The sequence below is a fragment of the Copadichromis virginalis genome, unplaced genomic scaffold, assembly GCF_057382275.1.
Source record: "Copadichromis virginalis isolate Kocher_CV1m ecotype Utaka unplaced genomic scaffold, C_Virginalis_male_GT1.1 unmapped_scaffold_1, whole genome shotgun sequence".
Taxonomy (NCBI): Eukaryota; Metazoa; Chordata; class Actinopteri; order Cichliformes; family Cichlidae; genus Copadichromis; species Copadichromis virginalis.
The window spans coordinates 938,997-964,935 of record NW_028188589.1 but is presented as its reverse complement, the minus strand read 5'-3'; the positions used below and the strand labels follow the sequence as shown (position 1 = coordinate 964,935).

Here is a 25,939-nt window from a genome sequence, read left to right as displayed (position 1 = left end):
ACCTCGATGACAAATATGTTACCTGTAAAAGCAGGTGAAGAGCAGAGTAAGGAAGACACGATGCGTCTCTGCTTTCCTCCAGAACGTGTCTGAGTCTGATTTATTTCACACAAATAAATGCTATAAAACACTAAACATGAGCTTTCAATATACTGTTCAGCTGGTTCCTCATTCACATCAATTACATTTACTTATTTCACAACATCAGTGAAATATACTCTTTTTAACTGGTTCAGTTTCTCAAGTTCACACTTCTTTCCATAACAGCTACATCCTTTTATCATATCAATAAACACATCACATTGTCTTCTGCAGTGTCTTACTGGCTAAACAGTTCTATTCAATAACAGCATTGGTAAATACATTACATTTGTTCCCTCCAGTAATTTACTGGCAAAATCACTATTTAGTGCATCATGAAACACAGCTTGTTGAATCAACCCATGAATGCCTCTGTTAGCTACACAGAGTTGCTCAGAGTGCTTGTGTTACACTAGCTAATCTACTCAGTCACTTTAACAGAACTATTAACATTCACATCTCACAGAACTGATTTGATTGGAGCATTACAACACGTTTGCACAGAGCATAGGAGCGCACTGACTCTGCTTCACGAGCGCTCCACCTAACGAGCGGGCTCGCGGTGCGGTCGCGCGGGACACTCCTCTGGTTTTCTCCCGTGTTTACATATAAATAACTTTGGCGGACCGCCTTAACTCTCCCATTCACATTAACCTGGGTAACCATGGTGACAATAAACAACATTTTCGGTGCGAGCACCGTGTACCGACCTGTAAAAGCAGGTGAAGAGCAGAGTAAGGAAGACACGATGCGTCTCTGCTTTCCTCCAGAACGTGTCTGAGGAAGCAGCGGAAGGTGGGCTCCACTTACTGCACCCCGAAACCCCGGAGCAAGCACCAAAGTTCCGCCCTCACTGCTTTCTAACATAAAATGAATCCCTGTTACATGGATTTTCTATCCTCTTAAAGAAACTGAAAATAAATACATATAGCAATGAAAAATGTCCCGTTACATGAGTGTTTTACACAAAATAATATTCATGTGGTCATTCCCTCACAGGGGTGCCACAACTACACTGCTGTTTTGACAGAGACACAGTGTGTTTATCTAACTTGGCTGAAGCCAAAGTTCTCCAGACAAATTCAGTCTGTTTCTGCCAAGTGTGAACTCACTGGATGAGCGCCAGATACACAGAATCAAAAAGGGATAAATTACTTTTCTTATGTCATGTTCCCGTCACAAACTGGCTCAAGGAGAGGGGAAGCAGGAGTCCACAGATGAAATGTTCCTATAAATAAAGTGGAATTTATTCAAACTTTACCAAAACTTCAACACATCAAATACAAGCAGTTCAGCAGGGAGTGGATGTGTGTTGCATGTGCCAGGTGGATGCAGAGAGAGGCCAGGGCCACGTTCAAACCTGAACACGCTGCACAGTGTTTTGTTCCATTTGTTAGGGATGAATGAAATGCTTCCTTGAAAGGATGTGTGCAGTCACCAGTGGGCGTGGAAGCATGTGCGCCCTCATTTGGTGGGTGTGCAAGAAAAGTCATCCTGTCACACAGCAATGCCTACATAAATCACACCACTCTGCTTAAAATAATAATGTTTAGTGAAGCAGGTGAAGCAAAGGGCTGCTTTTAATAGGCTGGGAGACCCAGGTGTGCTGCTTTAGCTGCTGAGCCTCTTATGACAGAACAGCGGAGAGTGGTAAGAAGGGAGGAGGGGGTCTGGCTGTGTTTGTGAACGATAGATGGTGTAACTCTGGGCATTTCTCTATCAAAGAGACGCTATGCTGTAAGGACATTGAGCTGCTAGCGGTTAGCATGAGACCGTACTATCTACCACGAGAGTTTACACACGTGATTATGATAGCTGTGTATGTCCCGCCCTCTGCTAACGCTGCAGCAGCCTGTGAGGTCCTGCACACTGTAACCAGCAGACTCCAAACACAGCACCCTCAGGCCCTTTTCCTGATCTCTGGGGACTTTAAAGATGATGTAACCATTTAATTATGGTTACATAATTAATTATGTAATTAATTATGCAAAATGCAAAACGCTCAGCTGTGTCTCCAATCAAAGCTCTGTAACTTCAGAGGTGATGTTCATATGTTGACTAATGGTTTTCTTTCATTTTTGATGTACTGCAGAATATTTGTATAAAATCCAGGCCAGGAAAATCTCCTTCATGTGTTTCTGTGTTTTGTCTTCAGCTACGTTGACACAAAGGCCTCTGCTGTGACGCTCACACCTTTGATAAAGTCTGGAGAGTGTCAGCTTCCTGTTTATAGATACAAAAATATGTAATGTTGTGAACTCTGGCCGCAGCGGCGCAAGAAAAAGGAGAATTACGGGAAGCACTCACAACAGGTAAAATCAAAATAACAAAGTAAAGTAGGATAAAATAAAAACCAACAAAAGAACAACACAATATACTTCCCCGTACTGTTACTGCTAACCTCTGTTAACCTAGTAACTCTTACCTTCTAACTGACAGCTGGTCAATAAACGAGCTCCATAAACGCTCCATATTCACCTTTACATGGAATATAAAGGGAAAAGAAGAAACACAGTGCTGTGTCAGCGTTACACATATAGATATATCCTTGCTTTTAATACATTTGAAGGTGGGTGGGAGAGGTGCTTCTCCGCGTAGTCTACGGTCTCTTTGGGATCGGTAAAGCTTTTCCTCACATCACCATGGGTCACTAACAGCTTTGCAGGGTATAGCAGTCTGTACCTGACGCCGGTCATCCCACGTAGTCTTCCTCTCATATTTGCAAATGCGGCTCTGCGTTTCCAACAGAGGGAGGGAAATCTGGGAGGATGTTTATTTTAAAAACCCTTATACATCAGGTTCTTGTTCTCTGCAGCTTTCAGCAGAATCTCCTCACCAATGTGGTAGTAGTGCAATCTCAAGATGATGGGCCGAGGAAGATGACTTTGTTTGGGACGCTGGCGATTCACTCTATGTGCTCGATCGATGAGTGGCTTCTCCTCGAGAGATAGCGCCTCCGCCAACAGGTGTGAACCAACTCAGTCATCTTGGGTCCCTCTGTGCCTTCTGGTATTCCTGCAGTTCTTAAATTATTCCTCCTGGAGTGCCTCAAGAGCTCCACATCTCTCATCTAACTTCTTTACCTCCGTAGACAAACGCTCCACAGTGGCCTGGAGAGTGGCGATGGTGTCAGAGTGGTTCGAGGCACAGTCCTGCAGTTCAGTCAAAGTGTTATCATGCCTGGCCACGTCGCTTTTTATGTCCGAAATTGAGGGCTGGATGCTCTGGTTCAAGGATGATATCTCGCCTCCTATGGTGGTAGAAATCTCTAATATGCAAGTGTCCAGTGCTGGTTAGTTAGTTCTAGTTCTAGTGGTTAGTGGGGCTTTATTTGATGATTCTAGTGTGTGTTACATTGTTGTCATATTGTTGAGTCGCAGAGCTGCACAGTGTTACAGTTTCTGTAGAGTCTGGTATAAGGAACTCAGATCCCTCTGTGAATAATGTTCACTGAAACTGATCTGTAGTTAATGAACTAGTCAGGATTTACACTAGAGAACGTTTCTGCCATTACATGGCCTGTATTTGTAGAGCGCTTTACTCGTCCCTAAGGACCCCAAAGTGCTTTACACATCCAGTCATCCACCCATTCACACACTGGTGATGGCAAGCTTGTAGCCACAGCCACCCTGGGGCGCACCGACAGAGGCGAGGCTGCCGGACACTGGCGCCACCGGGCCCTCTGACCACCACCAGTAGGCAACGGGTGAAGTGTCTCGCCCAAGGACACAACGACCGAGACTGTCCGAGCCGGGGCTCGAACCGGCAACCTTCCGATTACAAGACGAGCTGCCAACTCTTGAGCCACGATCGGCCCACATATTGTTGTCTTTTGTTGCAGACACCAAGTGTTGAGATCCTGTCTCAACCTCCTACATTCTTCCAGCAGGTTACACATTATTTTTTGTATTTGGAATCAAATATATGTGTCAGTTGGGCCTAGTGCAGGGGTCAGAAACCTTTAACACCCAAAGAGCCTTTTGGACCCGGTTTCCACGCAAAGGGTCAGGGTTCGGGAAAACACTGGGAGCCGCAAATACTTTGTGACATCTAAAATGAAGATAACACTGTGTATATTGTTTTTACCTTTATGCTTTGTGTGAACAACTACAGTGTGTTGCTTATGAAATCCATGAAGTGCTACAGAAAAAATTACATTTGATTTATGTAATGAACACATTTTGAGCTCTTAAAGAAATATAACAAAGGAAAGCTGAACTACAATGATCCATGTAGCAAACACAAACTGTTATATCGTCTTTGGGCTTTTGGAGCCTTGACCTGACTTTTAAAAAAAGCGCGTTCATGCAAACATCGTCGGGTCTGCCGTGATATGTTTACAACGGGACTTCTGCTCCTGAACCTCTGCGCACAGCGTCTGCAGGTAAGGTAACTTTATTTATACCCAAAGGCAAGGTAAATTTGCTTTACAGAAAAATGACAGCATTTGACATCCCTTTAAAAACACACATACCTAGTAAATATATAAAGCTCACTGTGACACATACTTTAATATTTCGAATCAAAAACAGTTCTTATTTAATTCAGTGACAGCAACGGGGACAAAGCTGTTTTTATAACGCTTTGTCCTGCATCTCGGAAATAGAAACCTCCGTCCTGAGGGAAGAAGCTGAAATTCACCCCTTAGAGGATGGGAACCATTTTTAAGGATTGATAAAGCCATCCTCTGTACCTGCTCAGAGTACAGGGAGGCTAAACAAGACTGTGGCTCAGCTATCAGACGACTGGACCATCTCACTATCTGATTCAGAGAGTTTTTCTCTGTGACAGAGGTCTGACCGAACCATGCCACCAAACAAAAGGATAAAACAGACTCAATAAAAGAACGAGAAAACAAAGTTAACATTTTTTGGTCAATGTGGAAATGAACAAGTTTCCTAAGGCAATAAAGGTGCTGGTGACCCTTTTTACAAACTGATTTGCAATTTTGATCAAAGTTCAGTTTTTCATTGATTATGGTCCCAAGATATTTATATGATTGTACTTGCTCTATTTTCTGACCTTTAATTAAAGTGACTCCGTGCCCATTTTGTTGTTTCCTAAAATCAACAACCATGTCTTTTGTTTTAGATATGTTCAGCTGGAGATAAGACTCCTCCCACCACTGAACAAAGTCATCAATGACTGGACCGTGGTTAGTTTCACCCTCTTTCAGTAAGCTGACAATAACAGAGTCATCTGCATATTTAATAATGACCCTGTTTTCATGTCTGCCCTGACACATGTTTGTATAGAGAGTGAATAATAAGGGCGATAGGACGCAGCCTTGAGGAGAACCTGTGGAGGAGAACACTGGGTCAGACAGAACCCCATTTATTCTCACTCTTTGTGACCTGTCAGTTAGAAAATCTAAAATCCAGCCCACCAGGTTTTTCCTGATTTCAAACTGTTCTAAAAGTCTTTTAATTAAAATATGGGGCCGTGTTGTATTAAAAGCCGAAGAAAAATCAATGAAAAGAAGTCTTGCAAAAGTCCCTTTACTCTCTACATGTTTAAGAATCAGATTTAGTAAAGTCAAAAGTGCGTCCTCCACTCCTCTGTTGGGCCTGTATGCAAACTGCATTGGATCCAGCTGACCTTCAGTCTCTTCATAATCACATTTCTGATGACTTTTTCAAAGACTTTCATGACAACTGAAGTGAGGCAACAGGCCTGAAGTCGTTTAGATTTAGGGACAGGAACCACGACTGCTTCTTTGCAAAGAGAGGGCACATGTTGTGTTTGCAAGGATTTGTTAAAAATAACCTGAAATATAGGCCTGAGTTCATCAGCACAAGATTTAATTAGGCGGCCACTAATATTATCAGGACCTGGCTCTTGTTCACATTGACTGTATGAAAGGCCTTTTTAACATCGCTGAGTTCAATGATAAAGTGCTGAGTATCTCTCAGTTTCTGTTTCACTTCCCAAATATCCTCGCTGAAATCAGAAGAACTAAAACGAGCATAAAACATGTTTAAAGCATTTGAAAATCTCTGTCTGAATTAAAACATCTAAAATGACCTGACTGCTGCTCTGGGGATTTTGAAACCCTGCTATGGTTTTCATACAAGTCCAGGCAGACCCAAAAGTTTTTGCAGCAAATTTGCTTTCAAGAAGGTTTTTGTCTGTTTTGCTTTCAAGATCTCGATTTTCATTTCCTTGGTAGCTGTCTGAAAATCGGTAACAGCCCCTCTTTAAAGGCCTGTCTCTTTTTCCTTAAACAGGATTTGACACTTTTAGTGACCCATGGCTTATTGTTAGCGTAAATTTTAACGTGCTTACGGGGTATAATCATGTCTTTACAAAATACTGCACAGGAGCTAGTAACATCCACCAAAGCGTCGAGATCATCTCCACAAGACTGAAGACGGGGCTGTACGAAGTCACTTTATCTCTACAGGACTGTAAGCTGTCGTCTGTGAGGCGTGAGCGTGTTTGTTTGAACACAGTTCACGGTGGAGAACAGCTGCTGACATAATGTGGATCCAAGATCCATAACTGGCCTACCTGGGGCTGAAAGTCTCCATAAATGCAGGCGTTTCGGCGGCTACACCGGCTTCCACGAGTGTGACGCTTATTTTGAGAAAATAATAGAATATAAATGTATTTTTATATTTCAATATCACAATAATCTTCCAATGTAGAACTACAAGTTAAAAAAGAAGTAACATAAATCAAATCCACTTCAGCTAAATACTTCTCATTTATTTCCATCTTACATGCTGTGACTGCAGCCATTCCCACATCTCTGTGAATGGGACTCATGGACATGGATCAGTGGTTGTTGATCAATGGTCCTGAGAATCTGCATAATTAAGATGAAGGAACGGAGCTCCCAGCCCATCGTTCCTGCAGCTGCTTTCAGTCTTTATGCAAATGTCCTGTTTGTAAGACTGAAACCTGCAGCTGAGACTGAAGACGTCACCTGATGATGACGACACGTTTCTCCCACAAAACGCTGCGTCCAGATGAACAGAAGCAACAGACTCACTTTCCTGGATGATTGAGATGCATCAAGACTTCATTGTGTGTTACTTCTCATTCAGCACAGACACATTATTCCTGTTAGGTCATGTCAGCTGTCACTCAGTACAAGCACAACTGTGAACAACACAAACTTCTCTTCAATGTGTCACAGAAACACTAAGTGTGAGAGCCTGTATGACACACAGGACAGACTGTAAGCTCTGCTGGCTGCACAGCACTTTGTAGCAGTTTTCCAACATGTCCTCCACCCGTGATGTCAGTGGTGGGACCCCAGTCACAGCACTCAGCACCACCTCCTTTAAATGGATTTTATAGCAGTTCCTCCCGTTACTCGGTGCAACGCTTCTTAAATGTGTTTTTGCAGGATAAAACACAGCAGGTGGTGTAGAGAGGACGTCAGCTGACGGAGCAGAGGGAGGCAGACTGTGGATAAATGACAGAGTGAGAGGAGAGCAACCATGACAGAAGCACAGGTGTGGCAGATAGAAGTGGCTTTATAGACACTTATTGTCAGTCCTCGTGCATGCTGTGGAAATAAGTGTCTGTGTCATGAGGTGACATGTGAGCTTATCTTTGGTCAATAAAGCTGAACGACCAGTTTTCACTTTGCTTGTTACGCTTGTTTAGTGACGTCTGGGTTTCTGTGGAGCCCGAATTTTGATGAGTTCTGGTGAAATCATCTGAGATCATCTGAGCATCGGTGAAGAGTCAGCAGAGAAAGTGTGGGACAGAAGTTTGCTTTGGACACATGGACTGAAATCAAAAAGTAACAAACAGGATTTCCAATGGACAGTATGGAGAAGTGAAAGTACACAAAGGCTGTGCTGGAACACGTGTGTTACACTTTTTGACAGCTGAGAACAAAACACAATATTTTGCATCATCTCTGCAGTGTCTCTTCTTTCCTCTGCTGTTGTGCTTTTAGCTCCAAACTGTTTCAAATGGTTTGTCAGCAAGCTGACCTCTGACCTCTGCAGTACTAACTCCTGACCCGTACAAAGAGCGGGCGTTTCTGACCTTTGACCTGCAGCTGTATGTCTCTCAGTCTCAGTTCTTCTCTCCGTCACTGATGGAGCAGGTGTAGTTGCTGCTGACAGTCAGTCGTTTGTTTTCTCAGAGTGAGGCTGAAGTCTGAACTGTTCAGAGCATCAGGTCTCATCAACGTGCGCTGCTGTAACGCCGCTTTGTCCTCTGAGATCACCAGGTATGAAACCTGAGTGCTGACAGAGCAGCATGTTCCCCCTCATTCACCTCCACCACCACAGCCAAGGCATGCTGGGAAACTGAGGACACACAGACGGAGAACTGAAGTGTCTGCTGTGTGTTCATCTCAGAGTCCTCACAGGTGACACATTAGCTCCAGAACACCAAGCCAGGTGTTTGAAGCCTGACAGGGATTCTTCCCATCCAGAGGGAGGATTTAGCTGCACAACAATGAACATTAGTGTGTAGTTTAGAAACACAGACTGTGCCTGCACTGCATCTAGTGAAGAAAAGTGTTACTGCCAGAGAACCAGGCTCCTTTAAAGCAGCTGATATTAAGGTTGAAAAATCAACAATAAGCTGATGTAATCAACGTTTCACAAAATGGTCAGCAGCTAAAATCTGGAGCCGTTCTTTGGTGGTAATTAACAGTTTGTTCTTGTTAGCTAATTATGTCATTAAAGGTAGCAGCAGAAGCCTTGTGTTGAAAGCCCATTCACTCACACATTCACACAGTATGTGTGTGTCTGTGTTACACTGTGGACATCCCTTCTGTTGGAGCGCCATCTTGTGGCAGGTTTAAGAAATGTTCTTCTTGTAAATCCAAACTGATGCACCTCCATAGCAGACTGTGGAGGCTTTCAGTGACATGAAGACTTGATTTATACTGTCATATTCTCCTGTTACACAAAGCACAGCACGCTGAACATGGATGAACTGAAACTCCCAGCATCTGACTGAGGAAAAGCACAAATCATTCTCACACTGACTCCTGCTTGATTTTAGATTTGCTTTCAAATCCTCACACTTTCATATGAAGCACTAAATGGGCTCCAGACTGTTTATCTCAGCTTCCTGTCAAACACACTGCTGCTCACACCGAGGCTCAGTTTACTCCTCCAGCCTGGCTTAACCTGCTGTCTGTTAAAAACAGTCCCACACTCCTCTGTTTAATCCTTCTGATCAGACTCTTTGATTTTGTATTGTTTTTACCTGAAGTTGTGTTTTTGACATGGTTCTGTCTGTGAAATAAAGCTCACACACACACTGCTACAGTCCTTCATACACTTAGAAACGAAGCTGCTCCTTTCCTCAGTGCTGACACATAAAGAAGAGTTGGTTTTATATCCAACACGTCTCTGTTCCAGAAAACAGCTTCAGCAGCCTCTGAGTCTGAACTTGGAGTTGGTTATAAGCCACAGGCCTGTGTGCACAGCAATGAGGAAATATAATGCAGTAAGTTAAACATGGATGTGTGGAACAGATTATCCCAAAGGTTGATTCTGTTCATCTGGACGTTCTCAGTGAAACATTTGGTCTCTCGGTCAGGTGACTCCTTTAGTCTCAGCTGACTGCAGCTTTCCAAACCTTTGTCACTGGATCACTCACTTCATCTCCAACGTGTCCCTGACACAGACAGCTGGAGCCGTTACAGCAAAATCATTGATCATCGTTTTTAGAACATTAGCTGGTGTTGGTGGGCAGGCTAGCAGTGCTAATTGTTAGCACTAGTTCTGCTGCTCTCCCTTTGTCTCTGTTATTGTTGGTCTTTAGTGAACAATATAAAGTGTCTTCATGAGACTGTTGCCTAATGTTCAAATGTAGATAACACCACCTGCACCAACCTGTTACACAGCACAACCCTCTGGTGTAGCTTTGGCTGGAGCACATATCCGGTTGTTCAGTCAGACGTCACGGATGACGTTGCAGGTATTTCCGGGTCTAAGTGCTCCTCAAGAAACAACGATGGCGGAGCCAGTGACTTTGTTCACGATTACCTCCTTCTTTAGCGAAGTACCAATTAGGGTTAAAAAGGGTCTTAATTCCTTCAACTCTAGTAAAGTGGTCAGTGTAACCGTTCTCCCAGGCGGAATTATAAAGGGAAGTGTCCAGGCATCCATGAAAAAGAAGATTTACAATGTTGAGGTGAGCTAGGAGTAAGCTAGCTAGCAGACGATTAAACATGAGATATTCTGTATTCTGATGTATTTCATAAAGCACACACACGTACAGCAATGCTATAACAGTGGAGGTAAACGAAGATGAAAATCTACATAACATGGAGGTTTTGGAGAGTTAGTAATGTTAGCCTAGTACCAGTTATATTAGCCTAGTTAACCTGGTACCAGTACACAGAGCAGCGCTGCAAGTGTTTGTTAGAATGTTTAGAATCAGAATCAGAATCAGAAAGGGTTTTATTGCCAAATGTTGAGCAGGTTTACAACATCAGGAAGGAAGGAACATCATTAGGGTAAGCATTAACTTTCTTTCAATGTAGGTGCATGTTGAGGGTCAGTCAGTCAGGTTCAGCTCCTGTGAGTGCCCGATTGGCAATGATAAGTGCCATCATATGGCGGAATTGTTGATTTGGGTGGAGAAGAATGTGTCTCGCACTGACGTGGAATGTGTGTGGAAGAGGGTAAAATCATGCAAAGCAGAAGAAATTACTGCCAAGAGAGTGTCTGTGATGACACCCTCAACAACACAAGGTCAGTTATTTATTTAAAATTTGCCCTTTGAATTAATTATAATAATTATTTTCTTAACTTTTTAAAAAGCATTGTGTTTTATATGCTAAAATTATTATTTATTCAGATTACTAAAAGCTTTTTTTTTTTTTCAGCTGGAATCGAAAGACCTGTCTCCCAGGAGGACAAGGAATGGGCAGTGGCATCCCTATCGAAATTGCAACGTTTTACTGGGATGGGTTGGATTTTGAGTCCTGAATGCTCTCAGGTACTTTGATATTTACTTTAACATGTGGTATAAATTGTACATGTATGTAAACTCTTGTAAACTACATACAGCAGACTGTTTGCTTCCACTGTCCCCACTTTATTTTTTACATGTATTTTATATACTCTGTACCTGACTTTGTCTATTCTGTGGTCAAAATTTCTTGGTTCCATTAAAACCTTTAAAATCCTTTTGCTTTAAATCTAGGCTAAACCAGCCAAGACATTTGATGAAGTGCTGAGGAACCTGGGATTTCCCCAAGCAGAAGACAAGGCTCGTTATCTCTTGGCATCACTGGCTGTGTCTGACGAAGAGAAGAAACAGATTGAGGAAGCAACAGTTGGGCAAACGAAGAATGCATTGTGGTAAGAAAGTGCTTTGAAATTAATTCTGTTAAGTGTTAAGTAGGAAATTTTAGTTAACTGTGTCTCTTAATTTGTGTTTCTTTATAAAAGGTCAGCATATCGCAAGAAGAGAATCACAGCCAGCAACTTCGGTTTGGTCCTGAGTGCAGTCCAGCGGCGCTCATACCCCCCTTCCTTATTTAAGACTCTGCTTGGACAGTACAACCTGACAGAAGGATCTAAAGTAAGTTGTTAGTAAAAAGGGTCTGTGCATCTAAGAATTCCTTTATGACTAAGTTGTATTTTCATCCCCAAAGGCATGTGATTGGGGGATCCTTCATGAGCCAAAGGCCAAGCAGTTGTACACTGACTGTACTGGTGCAGCTATCAAGGAGAGGGGACTGTTTTTATCTAACAGTGGCCTGCTTGGTGGTTCTCCAGATGGGACTGTCTCTAATGAGTGCATCATTGAGGTGAAATGCCCATGGTCAGCCAGAGCCAAAACTGTATTGGAGGCTGCAGAAAGTAAGGACCTTTTCCTACAGCTGGATGAGGCAAGTGGTTCCCTGGTATTAAAAAAGAATCACAACTACTGGCATCAGATCCAGGGCAACCTCTATCTCACAGGGGCGAAAAGCTGTCACTTTATTGTTTGGACTCCATGTGACTTTTTCATCTTGCATGTGGATAGAGAACAAACTTGGGCTGTTAACATTGAAGCGTTGGAAACGTTCTACCGGGAAGTTTTTTTACCCCATATTTTATCGCAGCTTTGAATTCATATCAGCATGAGTAATTTATCAGTCCAAATGTTTATAGTTAATTTTAAAACTATTTGGAAATTGTACATTTTTTGTCATTGTAACTTTGTAAATATATTCAGATAAATTCTTAAATTATATTAATTTTTGATTTGAAAAAATAAAATGTTTTGGACAAACTGTTCCTGAAAATAAAGAGTAACACATGTATCTGGTATTCTTCATTTTAATTGAAAATGCATAGCAAGAAAACTAGGCAGCAATCAGGAAGCTGGAATGGAATGAAAAATGTAACAAGCCATTGATAAAAACAGAGTAAAACATTATACGAATCACAAATGAGACCATTCTCAATTTGAAACTATGCAACTAAGTTGTTTTTATGTTGTAACATCCTGAGTATACACACAAAACAATCCACTTAGGAGTTATAAATAATAAAAGTAAACTTATTCAACAGTTGTGTTTTCTGGTCCACAAGTAGTTAGAAAATGACACAATGTACTTTTACCTCTGAACTCTCACAGGTATAATTTATTCAATTTCACGGAGAATAGGTGTTTGTAAATTTGTAAGACACACACATGCTTTCAAGATCTTATTAATATTTTTTTTTAACTGATATGGGATGTGATGCAAAATTGAGAAAACTTTCAGTCTTTGAATGGAACGCTCTACATGTATTCTTGCACAGGAAATCTTCCTGTTGTTGTTCACTTCCTCCTGTGTGAATTGTCCGTTGGTGAGGAAGGACGGAATGTTCAGTGAGACCCCTTCTGGTAGGATGTCCCGAATTGTGAAGCCCTTATCTGCAATGACCATGTCACCTGGTTGTAGATGTTGCAGTACTCCACAGTCAGCTGTTATGGCCTTATCTGAGGCACTTCCACCGTACAAGTTGCTTACAAAGGTTATTACACCATTAGGAGCCACACCAATTAGAGCCTTTAGTGTGGTCCGTCCTTTGTACTGGCTGTACAAATGACTTTGTGTGTCAAGTCTCTCTGTGTTACAAACAGAAACTTCCGTGCAGTCAAGCACAATCCTGCAGTTAGGAAATGGTTGGAAGCAATCTGGCAGCGATGTTTGATTCTTGGCTCTCGAGGGAATGTTGTTTTCCAGCATGCCAACATACAAAATGTCATACAGTGCACTAACAATTGTTGTAAAAACATTAGTTACTGTGCCTCTGCTGCAGTTAAACCTTATTGAAAGGTCTTCATGACCAAAATTAAGTTTAAGCTTGATCAGGGTTAGAAATAACTGGTCAATTAGGGGCATCATTTGGACAGTCCAATCAGAATGATATTTAAGATCAAATCTGGAAAGAAGCGCTTCTAAAAACAGGACAGAAGCAGCATCGGGCAATCCAGTATAGTACTGGACCCTTTCAGGATTGTCAGATATTTGACTGAATGAGAAAGTCTGCTTCTGCTTCTCTACTTGTTTTTTAAGTTTTTCATTCTCTATTCTTAGCATGTCATTCTGAATCTCTAGCACCAGAAGACTTTGGGAAGAACTTGTGGAACTTGCAGTATCTGTCTGTGTAGCTGCATTGTTGGAATGATGTGGCTCATCTGATATTTCACTCTGATTTTCACCAATAGCTGGGACCTGCTCTTTTTTCTTCTTTTTTCTAACAGGGTTGTGGTCATCTGGGAACTGAAAAGACTTCCCGTCGTTCCATGCAAATCTTGTTGGCCCCGCAGCTTTTCCTTGAGGGAAGTGCCAACTGCAGACTCTTGAGTTACAGTTTGGGGTGAAGTTTTCACGTCTGTGGAAGTGTTTAAAAAGACAGAGAGAAATTTCAGATCATACGCTAGCCCTCCATTAGTTATGATTAATACAAAAAAAAAATAGAGATAAATAATAGAGAGAAGCTTCTTTCATCCAGATGAGAGAAGCTTCAAGAAACTTAAAACTTAAAGAAGTCCAGATGCTTTTCTTACACATCGTTGTACTAATTTGCTTTTAAGCTTACCAGAAAGATAAGTACTGGCAACCTTTGCTAGCTATTTGTTGGTTAGGTCTTTATTTTGGTAATTAACTGGCACATAGGCTGGGGATTGTAATGTATTTTCTTACATAGACATCGCTTTTTGGACGTAATTTTTATTCCTCTGAGCGTCGAAAGCTAACTAAGGTTCATATATATAGCGAAGTGACCCTTAGCTCTCAATCTTTGCTTGGAGAAATAAAAATGACTTCAAAAATGCAACAACGTCTTTGTATTAAAAAAAAACACAATAAAATCCATTGTCTATATAAGTACAATTACTCGTAAAAGCCAGTTTGTCTTTTAGTAGCGGGTTTTAATTGTTCATCACTAGCTATATTAGCTAACTAAAGTAAGAGCCCACTAGCTCTTTTTTTTTTTTTTTTTTTTAAATGACATCAGAAACAGCAGTATGCGACATTACGTGATGGCAGAGCTTCAGTTCATCCTTTGTCATTTTTTTTTTATTTTTTTATTTATTTATTTTTTTTAAATAAATAGGACAGGGGGAATGAATGAGAGAGAGAGGGGGAGAGAAAGAAAGAAAACCAAAGAGGAGAAGAGACGGTGAGAAGGGGGGGGAAGAGAGAGAAAAAAAAAAAGAACTCCTGGGTCACCTGTATGGAGAAAAAAAAAAAAAAAAAAAACAAACAAAAAAAACAAACAGAGGAGACAGCAAACAACAAAGAGCAACATAATAATAGAGAAAACAAAGCACCATCACAATAAACTAGCTAGTCATAGATATCAATGACAGCACGCAAGATAGACAGCGCACAGTGTGCTTTGAGGCAGCAGCCAAGAAAGCTTTAGTCCGCGTCTGTGAATACCCATGTGTGCATACCTGTGTGGATCAGCATGCTTGCATTCCAAAGGTTTCTCCATGTAATGATCTGCTAGGGAGTGTGGGGGGGCCACAGCCCCGTCCTCCAGGGTGTGAAGCGGGTATGGAGGAGATCAGAACTCCAGACATCCAGAGGCCCCCAGAACACAAGAGACCATGGAAGACCAACAGAGGGGCAGCCGCGCCACTGTTCCAGTAAGAGCTGAGGAGAGTACCAGATGAGGGCTCGCCCAGCAGCCGCGGAGCAGAAGTCAGGGGGAGTTGCAGTGACGCGCCCGTGAGCTCCGCCGGCCCCCAGCTGCGCCTGAGTGACCGAGCCCCAGGCCGAGAGGCCGGGGGCACCCCACCTCCAAAGGGGCCCGAGCGAGCCCCAGGCCCCAGGCCCCGACAAGCGGCCGCCAAGGAGTGAGCCGGTGTGTACCCGGACGCCCACCCCCAGACACAAAGAACCACCAACACACCGACACCTGAGGGAGTCCGCCACCGGCAGGGGAAGTGGTGGTGGGTGGAGATAGGCCTCCAAACCTTGGAGGGCCTGAGGTGTCCCCAGAGAGGTGGCGTCTGATACCCAACCTGACATATAGACACAGACATACAGGCACACACAGATACAAACATCCATTCCCACCCTCATGCTCTCATATGCACTCACTCCACACTCAACCAACGTGGAGACAGACATAAAGAGACGCTGTACACACAATCACACTCCCCAAGCGTACTCTACAAACCGGGTCTAGGTACCCTTGCCCCTGGAGGGGGGAATTGCACCCAGACCCAGGTGGTGTTACCCTTTTCCCTGCGGTGGGGAGAGGCAGACCACCCCGACTCCGCAGCAGCAGGGAGGCCCCACACCCCAGACCGCAGTCGGACGGCCAACTCCTCCTACTAGCCCTCCCGCTCCAGCAGGCCGCAGAGAATGGGGGTGGGAGAAGACTCCAAACCTCCCTCCACCCACTCATTGTAGTGTTGATGCATATGTGTTCTAAGGTGCAATTAAAACCCAGGAGGGCATGGAGCTACCTGCCAAGGAGCAGCAGGTAAGCGCATAGTCCCTCCTGCTAACCCTCAATGACTAAGTGTATTTAAAATTGAGAGGTGGGCAACGACGTCAGGGGTGAGGTATACACCCTGATGGTGATTTGGACTCCGTGATTGTGCCCACCCCCAAGATCCTATATGTATGTGTAATGAGAGTGTGAATAATGTGAATGTCTAAGTTGTGGGATAAAATTGAGGCAGAGGCAGCCAGAAGGGGACGGGGGGGGGGGGGGGTAGCCTCCTCTGCACCCTGGTGACATACCCCCACTCCAAGGCCCTGCATGTGTGGGTGGTTGTGGAGGAGCGGGAAGAGGGAGGCAGCTGGAGATGGGGAGGGAAGGAAGGGAGGGGCAGGTAACCCCTCCCTGGGGCCAGCTCCCCCGCTGACCCCAGTAGGCACTCCCACCCTCCGCGACCCGCCAGGGAAGGGGGGCCCAGGCCCATCAGACCGGGGCCCAGTGCAGTAGCGCCCCCTGGCTCCACAGAGCCCTGGACAGTCCACCCAACCCCACCACAGAGAAAACTGCACCCACCCCACCAACCACACATCTTCCAGACTACATAAGACGGTAAACGCCCAGGCTGAGATCTTCCTCCACCTCTCCTGTATCTCCCCCTCCTGCAGAGAGTTGCTGAAGAGAAGAAAGCTCCTGCAAGATGTGACCATCCCCCCACCAGTTGAAGAGCCCCCCAGGCGGCTCGACGCACCGGCGGCACCCTGCTCCAGGGCCGGGCCCCCATGCACCCACCCGCCCACAACCCCGGCAACACACCAACCAGGACCCAAGCCCCCGAGGCCCGGCCCGGGCCCCAGCCCAGAGACGGAGCGCCCCCAGAACCTCACGCCCATCCCGGACCCACCCAGGGGCAGCCAGGTTGCCAGGTCAGTAACCCACGTCCGTCAGCACAGACCCTCCCCTAGCCCCGCTGCACGCAGCCGCGAGGAAACAGTCACCTGAGAGCCAACAGAGCCCTCAACCGGACGTGACCGCTACCCCGGGTTGAGCCCCCCAAGGAAGATGCCTCCGGGGAACCCCCCGACGCCCTAAGCCTGTCCCTACCCCCTCACCAATCACAACAGTGAAGGTGGGACCAAACTATGACCCCCCACCCCCACTAGGTGATGGAGCTGATCAAAGGAGCCCAGAGCAATTGATCTAATGTGGTGCCAGAGGCTGTGTCAAGACTAATGTAATCTAATAGATAATTTCTATATTGGTTAGAATTAAGATTATTTTTATTTTTCCAGTTCATGAGGACAGTTTTCTTGGCTATGCATAGGGCGGTGAAGATCATATGGGCTATATTCTTTTCTGAAGTGATATTATCTAAGCTGCCCAACAAACACACTAAGGGGGAAGTTGGAATGTTACATTTCAGACACTTTGATAAGTCTTCACATATCTCGCGCCAAAACTTTTGCACTGGTGGACAGAACCAAAGAGCGTGAATGTAATTGTCTGGTGTATTGCCTTGACAGTGTGAGCAGTTGTTGGAAGATGTAAAGCCCATCTTGAACATCCGATGACCTGTATAGTGCACTCTATGAAGTATTTTGTATTGTATTAATTGCAGACTGGGATTTTTAATTAATTTAAAAGTTTTTAAGCAAATCTGAGACCAGAAGTTTTGGTCTAGGTTGACTGATAAATCTGCTTCCCACTTTGCAGTAGGAAGGGATATTGATTCATCTAATTTAGAAAGTGTTCTGTATATTTTAGATAATAATTTGGGGGATTTAAGAGTAAGAAAATGTGCCGCACTTAGTGGTGTTTGTAATTCAACTTGACTGAGGTTAAATTTCTTTTTTACTATGGATTTAATTTGTTGATATTCTAAAAACCTTGTCTTGTTGATCCCATATTGTTCAACTAGTCTGTCAAATGGAATAAATTCTGTTCCCTCTAATATATGTTCTAAGTATTTAATTCCTTTACAACTCCATTCTGGGAAATTAATCATATTATTGTTTTGTAATATGTCAGGGTTATTCCAGATAGGTGTACGTTTGCATGGGATTAATGAAGACTCCGTTATTTTTAGAAACTCCCACCATGCTGTTAGAGAAAAGCTGATGTTGATACTTTTAAAGCATTCATGTCTTTTGATGTTTGAGCTAATAAATGGTAGGTCTGAAATCTCTAGATCCTTGCATAGTGCCTGTTCAACATCTAGCCAGGGCTCAACTAAGAAGGTATGTTTTAACCATTCTGAGATGAACTGAAGCCTGTTGGCTAAGAAGTATTGGTGAAAATTAGGCAAATCTAATCCTCCTCTATCCTTGGTTCTTTGTAGCGTTTTTAAGCTAATACGCGGGGGTTTATCTTTCCAAAGGAATTTGGAAATATATGAATCCAGAGATCTGAACCAATCTTGTGATGGTTTGTTAGGGATCATCAAAAATAAGTAATTTATTTTTGGCAAGATCATCATTTTTATAGTGGCGACCCTTCCCATGAGTGATATGGGTAAAGATTTCCATCTAGTCAGATCGCCTTCTACTTTCTTTAGAAGTGGGATGTGGTTTAGTTTAGTTAAGTCTGAAAGCTTAGGAGAGACATTAATACCTAAATATTTAATATTTCCGGATTGCAGTGGGGCAGAGGAAGAATTATGGAAGGAGCAGTTAATGGGGAGAACTGTAGATTTTGGCCAGTTAATTGAATAATCTGAAACTCTTGAAAACCAGTTTATTAAAGTAATTACCTCAGAGAGGTTGGTTTGTGTGTTTTGCAGAAAAAGCAACACATCATCCGCATAGAGACTGATTTTATGTTCTATGTTCTTACATTTTATGCCCTTAATTGTTGTAGCCTGTCTAAATGCTGCTGCTAGAGGTTCGATAAAAATTGCAAAAAGTGAGGGGGAGAGTGGGCATCCCTGTCTGGTGCCCCTCAGGAGACAGAAGCTGGAGGATGTCTGGTCATTTGTTCTGATACGAGCCGTTGGGGAATTGTATAATATTCTTATCCAGTTTATGAAAGAGTTTCCAAAACCAAATTTGTGTAAAGTTGCGAATAAAAATTTCCAATTAACTCTGTCAAATGCTTTTTCTGCATCTAGAGATAATATTATGGCTTCGATGTTTTTATCGTATGAGTAGTCTATTAAATTAAGTAATCTACGAGTGTTTGTTGAGGAGTGCCGACCTTTTATGAAACCAGTTTGGTCAGGATGAATTAAGAGGGGGGTCATTTTCTCTAATCTCTTTGAGAGAGCTTTGCAGATTATTTTAAGGTCTACATTTAAAAGAGAAATTGGACGATAGCTTGAGGGAAATAAAGGGTCTTTGCCTGGTTTTAGCAGGAGACTAATGTTGGCAGAATTCATATTTGGTGGTAGTCTGCCCTTTTCCTCGATTTCCTGCAACATGCTGTGGAATACTGGTGCCAAAATTGTCCAGAATTCTTAAAGCCCACTAGCTCTTATCTTACAAATTTATTCATTCACTTACGAGTTGTAACATACCTTATCAACTTCAGCCACTTCCTCTTCTCTCTCTTTTCACAAGGAAACCGGTAAAATGACAGATTAGACTGTTGTTTTGAGCCAGATTGGTTAAAACAACCAGGAACACAGCATTGTGTCATATTGAACACAGGAGCGTTTAGACCCGGAAGTAGGATTCGTCGCGTCATCACTGAACAACCGGATTGGCAGCTCCAGTGACATCACCACTCCATGGTGACATCATCTCTACAGACTGTGGCTGTTACATATCCTCACCTGGTAATAATAAGACTGTCCTCAGCTGCACACAGCTCCAAGATGAACAAACTGAAGTAAATACAAATTAGAGTTACGATAGATTGAAATCTTGTAATCAGAGCTAATTCTTAGTGAAACTCTCACAACATCATATCATGATCCTGGGTTAGTGTCTCGGTCTCAGATCACAACATCAGCACAGGCTTGGCTTGGGTGAGGTATTGAGTGGTTCTTGTCCATGACAGCTGCAGGTACAGTGCCATCAGCCATGCTGCACCACATGTCTGCCCAGGAACATTAGTGTGGCTGAGTCTCATGTAAACATTGTGCTAAAGTGGTGGGAAAGTGGCTGCAAGCTGGCTGCACTGTGTCCAATACTCTCAGTATGATATCCACAAACCTCTGAGTGTCACAGAGTGGGCCTGTGCTCAGCTCACTGTGCCCCATTCAATTCTACTTGCATAGTTTTACAAGTAAAATTAAAAGTTGCTCAATGATAAGTTATTGTAGTAACAACTAAGTCCATGGTCATTATTTGTTAATAGTAGCTTAAAGCTTCTGCACCAATCATGGAGCAGCAGGTTTAGAGCATGTGGATCTACAAAAGTAAGTCCCAGTAAGATGGGCTGAGCCTTACATACTAGAAGAAACATGTCATTCCCAGCAGATGAAGCGCCCTTTAAAGCAGGATCTCACTTTAAACCTAAAGAACTTGCTATGAGCATGCAGTGCATTCATGGTTATTATTCATACGATTGTGGGGAGCTAATAAAGTGCAACTATCACATTACATTTTATTATTAAATTGTTGTTAACAATCCCTTCACTTCTGCTTATCTAATTCATGGTTGCAGGATGGCTGACAGCTTCCATTAGGCAGGAGGTAATGTCCATTCTGGCCACAGTGCAACCCACAATGTGTAACTGACACTATTATATTGCATTATGTCACATTGTTACATCTTTTTAATAAATGATGACAGTCAGCTGAATTTGCTGCCCCCTTGGTGGAGGACATCAGGATCAGCAGCTGCTGCTCCATCACAAACACCACAGAAGAAGAACAACACTGGATCAGATTATCTGGACGTGTTTGACAGGGACAGTGTTCATGTTCATGGACATCAGGACAAAAACAGACGATGGAAACCTGCCAGATTTGAGCTAAACTGCTCGTTTCCATGTGTAGTCCCTGGGAGGTCACATGACCAACAAAGACACACAAGCTGTGTCCCAAAACGTCGGCTGCATCCTCCGGAGGCCGCATTTGAAGGCCGATGACGTCACAGCCAGGCGACGAAGGCTGTCCCGATTCCTCGACTCCTTCAAATGCGTCCTTCATTCCCCCGAGTTTGAAGGATGGGTCGGGTGTGTCCTTCGTGGCCCACCATATCCCAGAATTCATAGCGCGGCCCAGCCAAATTTCAGCTGCCAACAATAGCGGCCGCTACTAAGTTTTAAAATTTAACGAGGGAGTACTACTTACTTACAATGAATTCCTTACACTATATAATTTTCCCGTCAGTGTTGGGGAATTCTCAATGGTGCTTGGTGCCATACCCTCAGGGACTTTAATGTTATATAAAAACACTGACAGCTCAATATCTGCCTCAGTCACTCTCCCTGATCCAGCTGAGTCAGCAGTGGGAAAAATCTGCTTTTCACAGGAACTTGGTAACAGCAATAAGAGAATACGTAGTTTATTCCAAGAAGATATCATGTCTCTCCCATATATAGAATATCTTACTGGAACCGACATGTTCCAGATATCACCTGGAAGACAGTCTGGATGATCCCATAAATATCTAATTGTGAACAAGGTGAAGGAAATCTCATATAAAATTCTTCATAAATGTGACCCAGCCAGTCACTATATGGTAACATTTAAAAGAGACATAAATACTAATTGAACTTTCTGTGGGGATCATCCAGAAACTGTGGCACATCTCTTTTGGTTCCTCTACACAGAGATTCTGGAAGAATTTAGCAGTTTTGTTATTGTCCATATTTTAAGGGAGTTTTCTTTACGATGGAAAATGTTTTATTCTTTTTCTTTAAGTTCCCCAGGAAGAATGATAAATGTTTTTTTATAAAATATTTGTTAATACTTTTAGCTATTTTATATCCATGAATGTAAGTTTATTAATAAAACACCATATTTCTGCCGTTTTATAAGGATATGAATTGTACATACAATCAATTTCAGACTCAACCAACAAAAAGCCTCTCAGAACAATATTTATATGTTGATTTTTTTCGCCTACTCATATCATCATTTTTTTGCTCCTGGTTCTGTATGTTCATGTTCTGTTCTTTTGTAAACTTCATCTGTTTGTATGTTGTATACTCATTGTGTTTCAATAAAGTTCGATTTAAAAAAAGGTACGTTCTAAACGAAGCTTCAGACGTCACTGATCACGTGACTCTGGCCAAACGAATCAAGCCTCGACACGGTGCTTCTGAAGCAGCGCGTTGATCTTTCTGACACACGCACCGGAGCGTCAGCTTCAAGCGGACCATCACTACGTCTCACATCTAAAGGTGTCAAGGTAACTTTGAACTGAGTTCAGTCAATCTGGAGTTTTTCCAAGTTTTCTGTTGCTCTCTGTGAGAGAAGAGCGTTAAAGGCGGGGCTCTCCAGAGTCCAGCAAAACAGGAAACCACAGCTGGGTGTGTGTAAGTGTGCAAACCAATAGAATGCATCGTGGTGGGGGGGGGGGCATCACGGGCAAGAAAAAAATAAAATAATCGGTCGTACCCATGCTTCCCCGACGTCATGCCAGCGCATATTGGGAAATTCGTAGGCACCGATCGGTTTTCTATCAGCCATTTGCTGGGAGTAAGGGCGCCCTCCGTTTGCGAGGTGCGCCTGCTGCTGGCGGCACAGGGAGGAGAGGGCGGGGCGGCGGGGAGTCTCTGGCTGGCTGGAGCGGCATCTAATAACCAACTCGCAAAACAAAATAAAAACAACAAACAGATATTATGATACAGACTTATAATCTGCACCCATGTTTTTTCTAAACTCTATAAAGTGAGCGCGAGAGCCCTCGGTGCGCCTGCGCGCTGCTGAAGTCAAAGTAAACTTTATTGTCATCTCCGCTACAGACAGTCCAGCATATAGAGAGACGAGACGACGAGGCTGCAGTTACAGCGGTGCAAGTAAACAAACAATAAATATAAGAAGAGTAAGAAAATAAATCTACACTTTAGGACTCGGGGTAAAGGATCAATAACAATTTAAATTTATAATTTACAGTTTGATGATTTAAAGTCTCACACAACCCGTCAAAAGGGGCGGGGCCGGCTGCTTCCAAGTAGAGCACATTTCATTTATAATGATGTAAATCCAAGCCCATCATGGATTCACGATCTGAATCCTGGGTTGTGTGAAATCCCAGAAATCAACCTTAGACAAAGTGAATCTGTGAACTAAGGTGTAGGTCTGTTAGGCAGGGCTGTGCAGAGAGGTTTAAAGGGGCGGGTGCTCAAAGTTAAAAAGGGGCACATTGAACCAGGCTGAATAACAACAACACACTTTCATCAAGAATCTAATATGGGCAACAAGGCAAAGCAAACGTAGCCGATGCTTTACCTGATGGGTACAATGTTGCTGTTGAGGGGTTGCTGTGGATAGTGCTGGAGGGCAGGCAGGGCTGGACTGGGACAAAAAATCGGCCCGGGCATTTTGACTGGAGACCGGCCCACCAAAAATGTGACGTCATTCATGGATAAAATCGCAAAGGATTCTGGGAACTTTTGGCAAGCGGTACTAGCGCATGCAGGCTTTCAATTGAACTCAGTTACACAGCGATAAAAAGAAACACAAAAAATGGCAAGAAGCTGCTGTATTATTAACTGCAATAGCCGGTGTTGTGCCAAAAAGTGATTGTCTGCCAAAAACTGATTTCCGGTATTTGCAAAGAAACTGATTGCTCGTATTTAAATTGCTATAAGTAACTTGCTGGGCTATAATATGTGAAACATATGTCAAATGCATCCCTCATGGATGACATAAAGTCATACTGAGCTACAAACAACATTAGTGTAACAAGGTAGAAGCCGCAATCAGTCTGTGGCAGTGACTTTTATATAACCTTTATTTCTGCCGTAAAAAAAATCTAATTAACATTAAAAATGTATTTTGTAAGAAGTAGTTGGACAGCAGAAATGGCTCAAATATTACAATTATTTTTCCACTACTAATTAATTACCGTTGAGCTCAAAGGTTATATTAATACACGGTTAACGAATGTGTATTTATGACGACGATTTGTGAGACGAACAAAGGTAAGTTTACCTTTGTTCGTACAATGGTCTTTCGGTGCATTTCAAGGTCCTGCACCCATCCGTCGGTAAACTGTACCTGGGCTTGTTGCAGTGAGCTGAAGTTACTAAACTTCATGAGTGTATGCACTCACTCCAAGAACCGTATAATTATAAATCTGAGCGTGGTGAAAGTTGGGCAGCACGCTAACGTCTTTTGTCCCTCTGTGTGCTCGTAAGGATCTGACCCTTTCACTCCTTTGATTTTTCCTCGTATCTTTTCTTTGTCTTTTCGTCGAGTCTGTCTTTGTACGGACCGGCATTGTTCTCCGTCGTTTTGTACATTCCTTTTTTGTGCAGCACAGAAAAAACAAGAAGGTATTGGAACCGGAGAATGAACGTTTTGCGGTGCTGCAATTGCAAATGCTTGTATTTGATGCGGTACTTGGATTGTTTTGCCAGGAGTTCCCGGCATGCAATGCGCAAAGTCACGTGGTCTGTCAATCGCTATAGGAAAAACCATAAAGCCTTTGCATGAAAACAACTGCTTTGATGTACACTGCCTTGTTGGTATATATGTATCAATCTGATAATGTTAAACCTACACCATTCTCCCTATTCGGGATTTTAAACAGTACATAGCGGAAACAAAAAGACTGCTTGGTAGAGTTAACCTCCTGAACTATCTACAACACATGGTAGAAACCTGAAATTAAGACCAAGAACACTAGAGGTGAGACATGATCATTAATTAATATTAAAATTAATAAATGACAGATTTAGGGATATTTTCATAAAGTATTTATTTACCAAAACAATAGAAAACAGCATGGTAGCACAATATATTTTGTTAACACAGCAACCTTTAAATATGAAAGGAGACAGAGAAAGAAAGGTGAGAAAGAAGAATAAGAATAACACTTAATTGAGTTTTTGATGGCATTTTACACACAGTACTAATACAGTATCTAGAAAATATGGGAAAATACTGGCATCATATACAGTACTTACTTCTGAAGAAATTATATGGGACCCTGAAAAACAGGACACAAGTGAAAGGACAAAGAACTGTGAATGGCAATTGATGGACTTGCTCAGATGATCACAGTATTGGCATCTTTATTCCAGAAAGGAATTAGAGAAATCATATACACTAGTACTTACGTTGATGAACTTAAAAAGTTGAATGGTCTCGAACCTCTTAAACAAACAATGTATGATCAGACCCTGACAAACAGGACAGAAAGGAATAAAGATTAGATGAATATTAAAATCTATAAAGGACAGATTATGATTGAATTGTATCACCAAAGACTATTCACTCATCAATAAAAGGTCACCTACAACACTTCCACAGCAGCAACACTGAACATATCTTAAGACATGGAAACCTTTATGAAGTGAAAGGACAGACACTGAAGGTTGAGAAAGAATTGTACTTAATAGATTTTTTCAGACGATGACAGTACTGGTATGCTTACTCTAGAAAAATGGTTGAATCATATTCCATATAGTACTTACTTAAAATGAACACACTTCAGTCCTCCTAAAATGACTGACAGCATCTGAAATGAAACAATGACAGATTAAGACTGTAAGAATATATGTTTATAAATGCCTAATACTCCAATCTCATATTTATTCTATCTATTAAGATGGACAAATTCTAAGCATTTACCAATCACTTGACTTGTTTGAAGTGAAGGTAGATACTAAACGTATTCGTTTAGGCAATAACAATAAAGCTGAATTTAATATTAACAATAGATAATTAGGAATGTTTTGCTCATTTTTATTTCACCTCACCAGGTTACAAAAGGAGCTTTCTCAGCAGGTCACTCTTCTCAGCTACCCTGTCAATGACCATGTCAGAGTCCAATGACATGAGAATGTCCTTTTCAGTGGCCATCAGCATAAACATCTCCAGCTTGTTTGCAGACAGGCTGCTTCGGAGTCTGCTTTTAATGAAGTT

At 42.6% G+C, this 25,939-nt stretch overlaps 2 protein-coding genes across 2 annotated transcripts; one reads left to right on the top strand and one right to left on the bottom strand.

The window, feature by feature from the left end:
• Positions 1 to 10,624: 10,624 nt before the first annotated feature.
• LOC146679468 (uncharacterized) lies at positions 10,625 to 12,338 on the top strand. The gene is made up of 5 exons (XM_085450324.1): positions 10,625 to 10,763; positions 10,898 to 11,010; positions 11,218 to 11,375; positions 11,466 to 11,598; positions 11,672 to 12,338. Exons 1-5 carry the CDS (start codon positions 10,625 to 10,627, stop codon positions 12,128 to 12,130), a joined length of 1,002 nt encoding a protein of 333 aa, XP_085306450.1. The 3' UTR covers positions 12,131 to 12,338.
• Positions 12,339 to 12,359: 21 nt separating this feature from the next.
• Positions 12,360 to 19,614, bottom strand: LOC146679467 (uncharacterized). Its single transcript, XM_085450325.1, has 2 exons — positions 19,465 to 19,614; positions 12,360 to 13,889 (listed from the first exon to the last, which is right to left on the bottom strand). Exons 1-2 carry the CDS (start codon positions 19,584 to 19,586, stop codon positions 12,650 to 12,652), a joined length of 1,362 nt encoding a protein of 453 aa, XP_085306451.1. The 5' UTR covers positions 19,587 to 19,614; the 3' UTR covers positions 12,360 to 12,649.
• Between the last annotated feature and the right edge of the window lie 6,325 nt (positions 19,615 to 25,939).

Excerpts from the sequence above, each read along its gene's own strand:
- LOC146679467 (XM_085450325.1), bottom strand. The coding sequence starts at position 19,586 with ATGACACAATGCTGTGTTCCTGGTTGTTTTAACCAATCTGGCTCAAAA. Across the intron at positions 13,890-19,464 it reads AAGTGGCTGAAGTTGATAAG|ACGTGAAAACTTCACCCCAA; the intron begins GTATGTTACAAC and ends ACACTTCCACAG.
- LOC146679468 (XM_085450324.1), top strand. The coding sequence starts at position 10,625 with ATGGCGGAATTGTTGATTTGGGTGGAGAAGAATGTGTCTCGCACTGAC. Across the intron at positions 10,764-10,897 it reads GACACCCTCAACAACACAAG|CTGGAATCGAAAGACCTGTC; the intron begins GTCAGTTATTTA and ends TTTTTTTTTCAG. Across the intron at positions 11,376-11,465 it reads CAAACGAAGAATGCATTGTG|GTCAGCATATCGCAAGAAGA; the intron begins GTAAGAAAGTGC and ends TCTTTATAAAAG.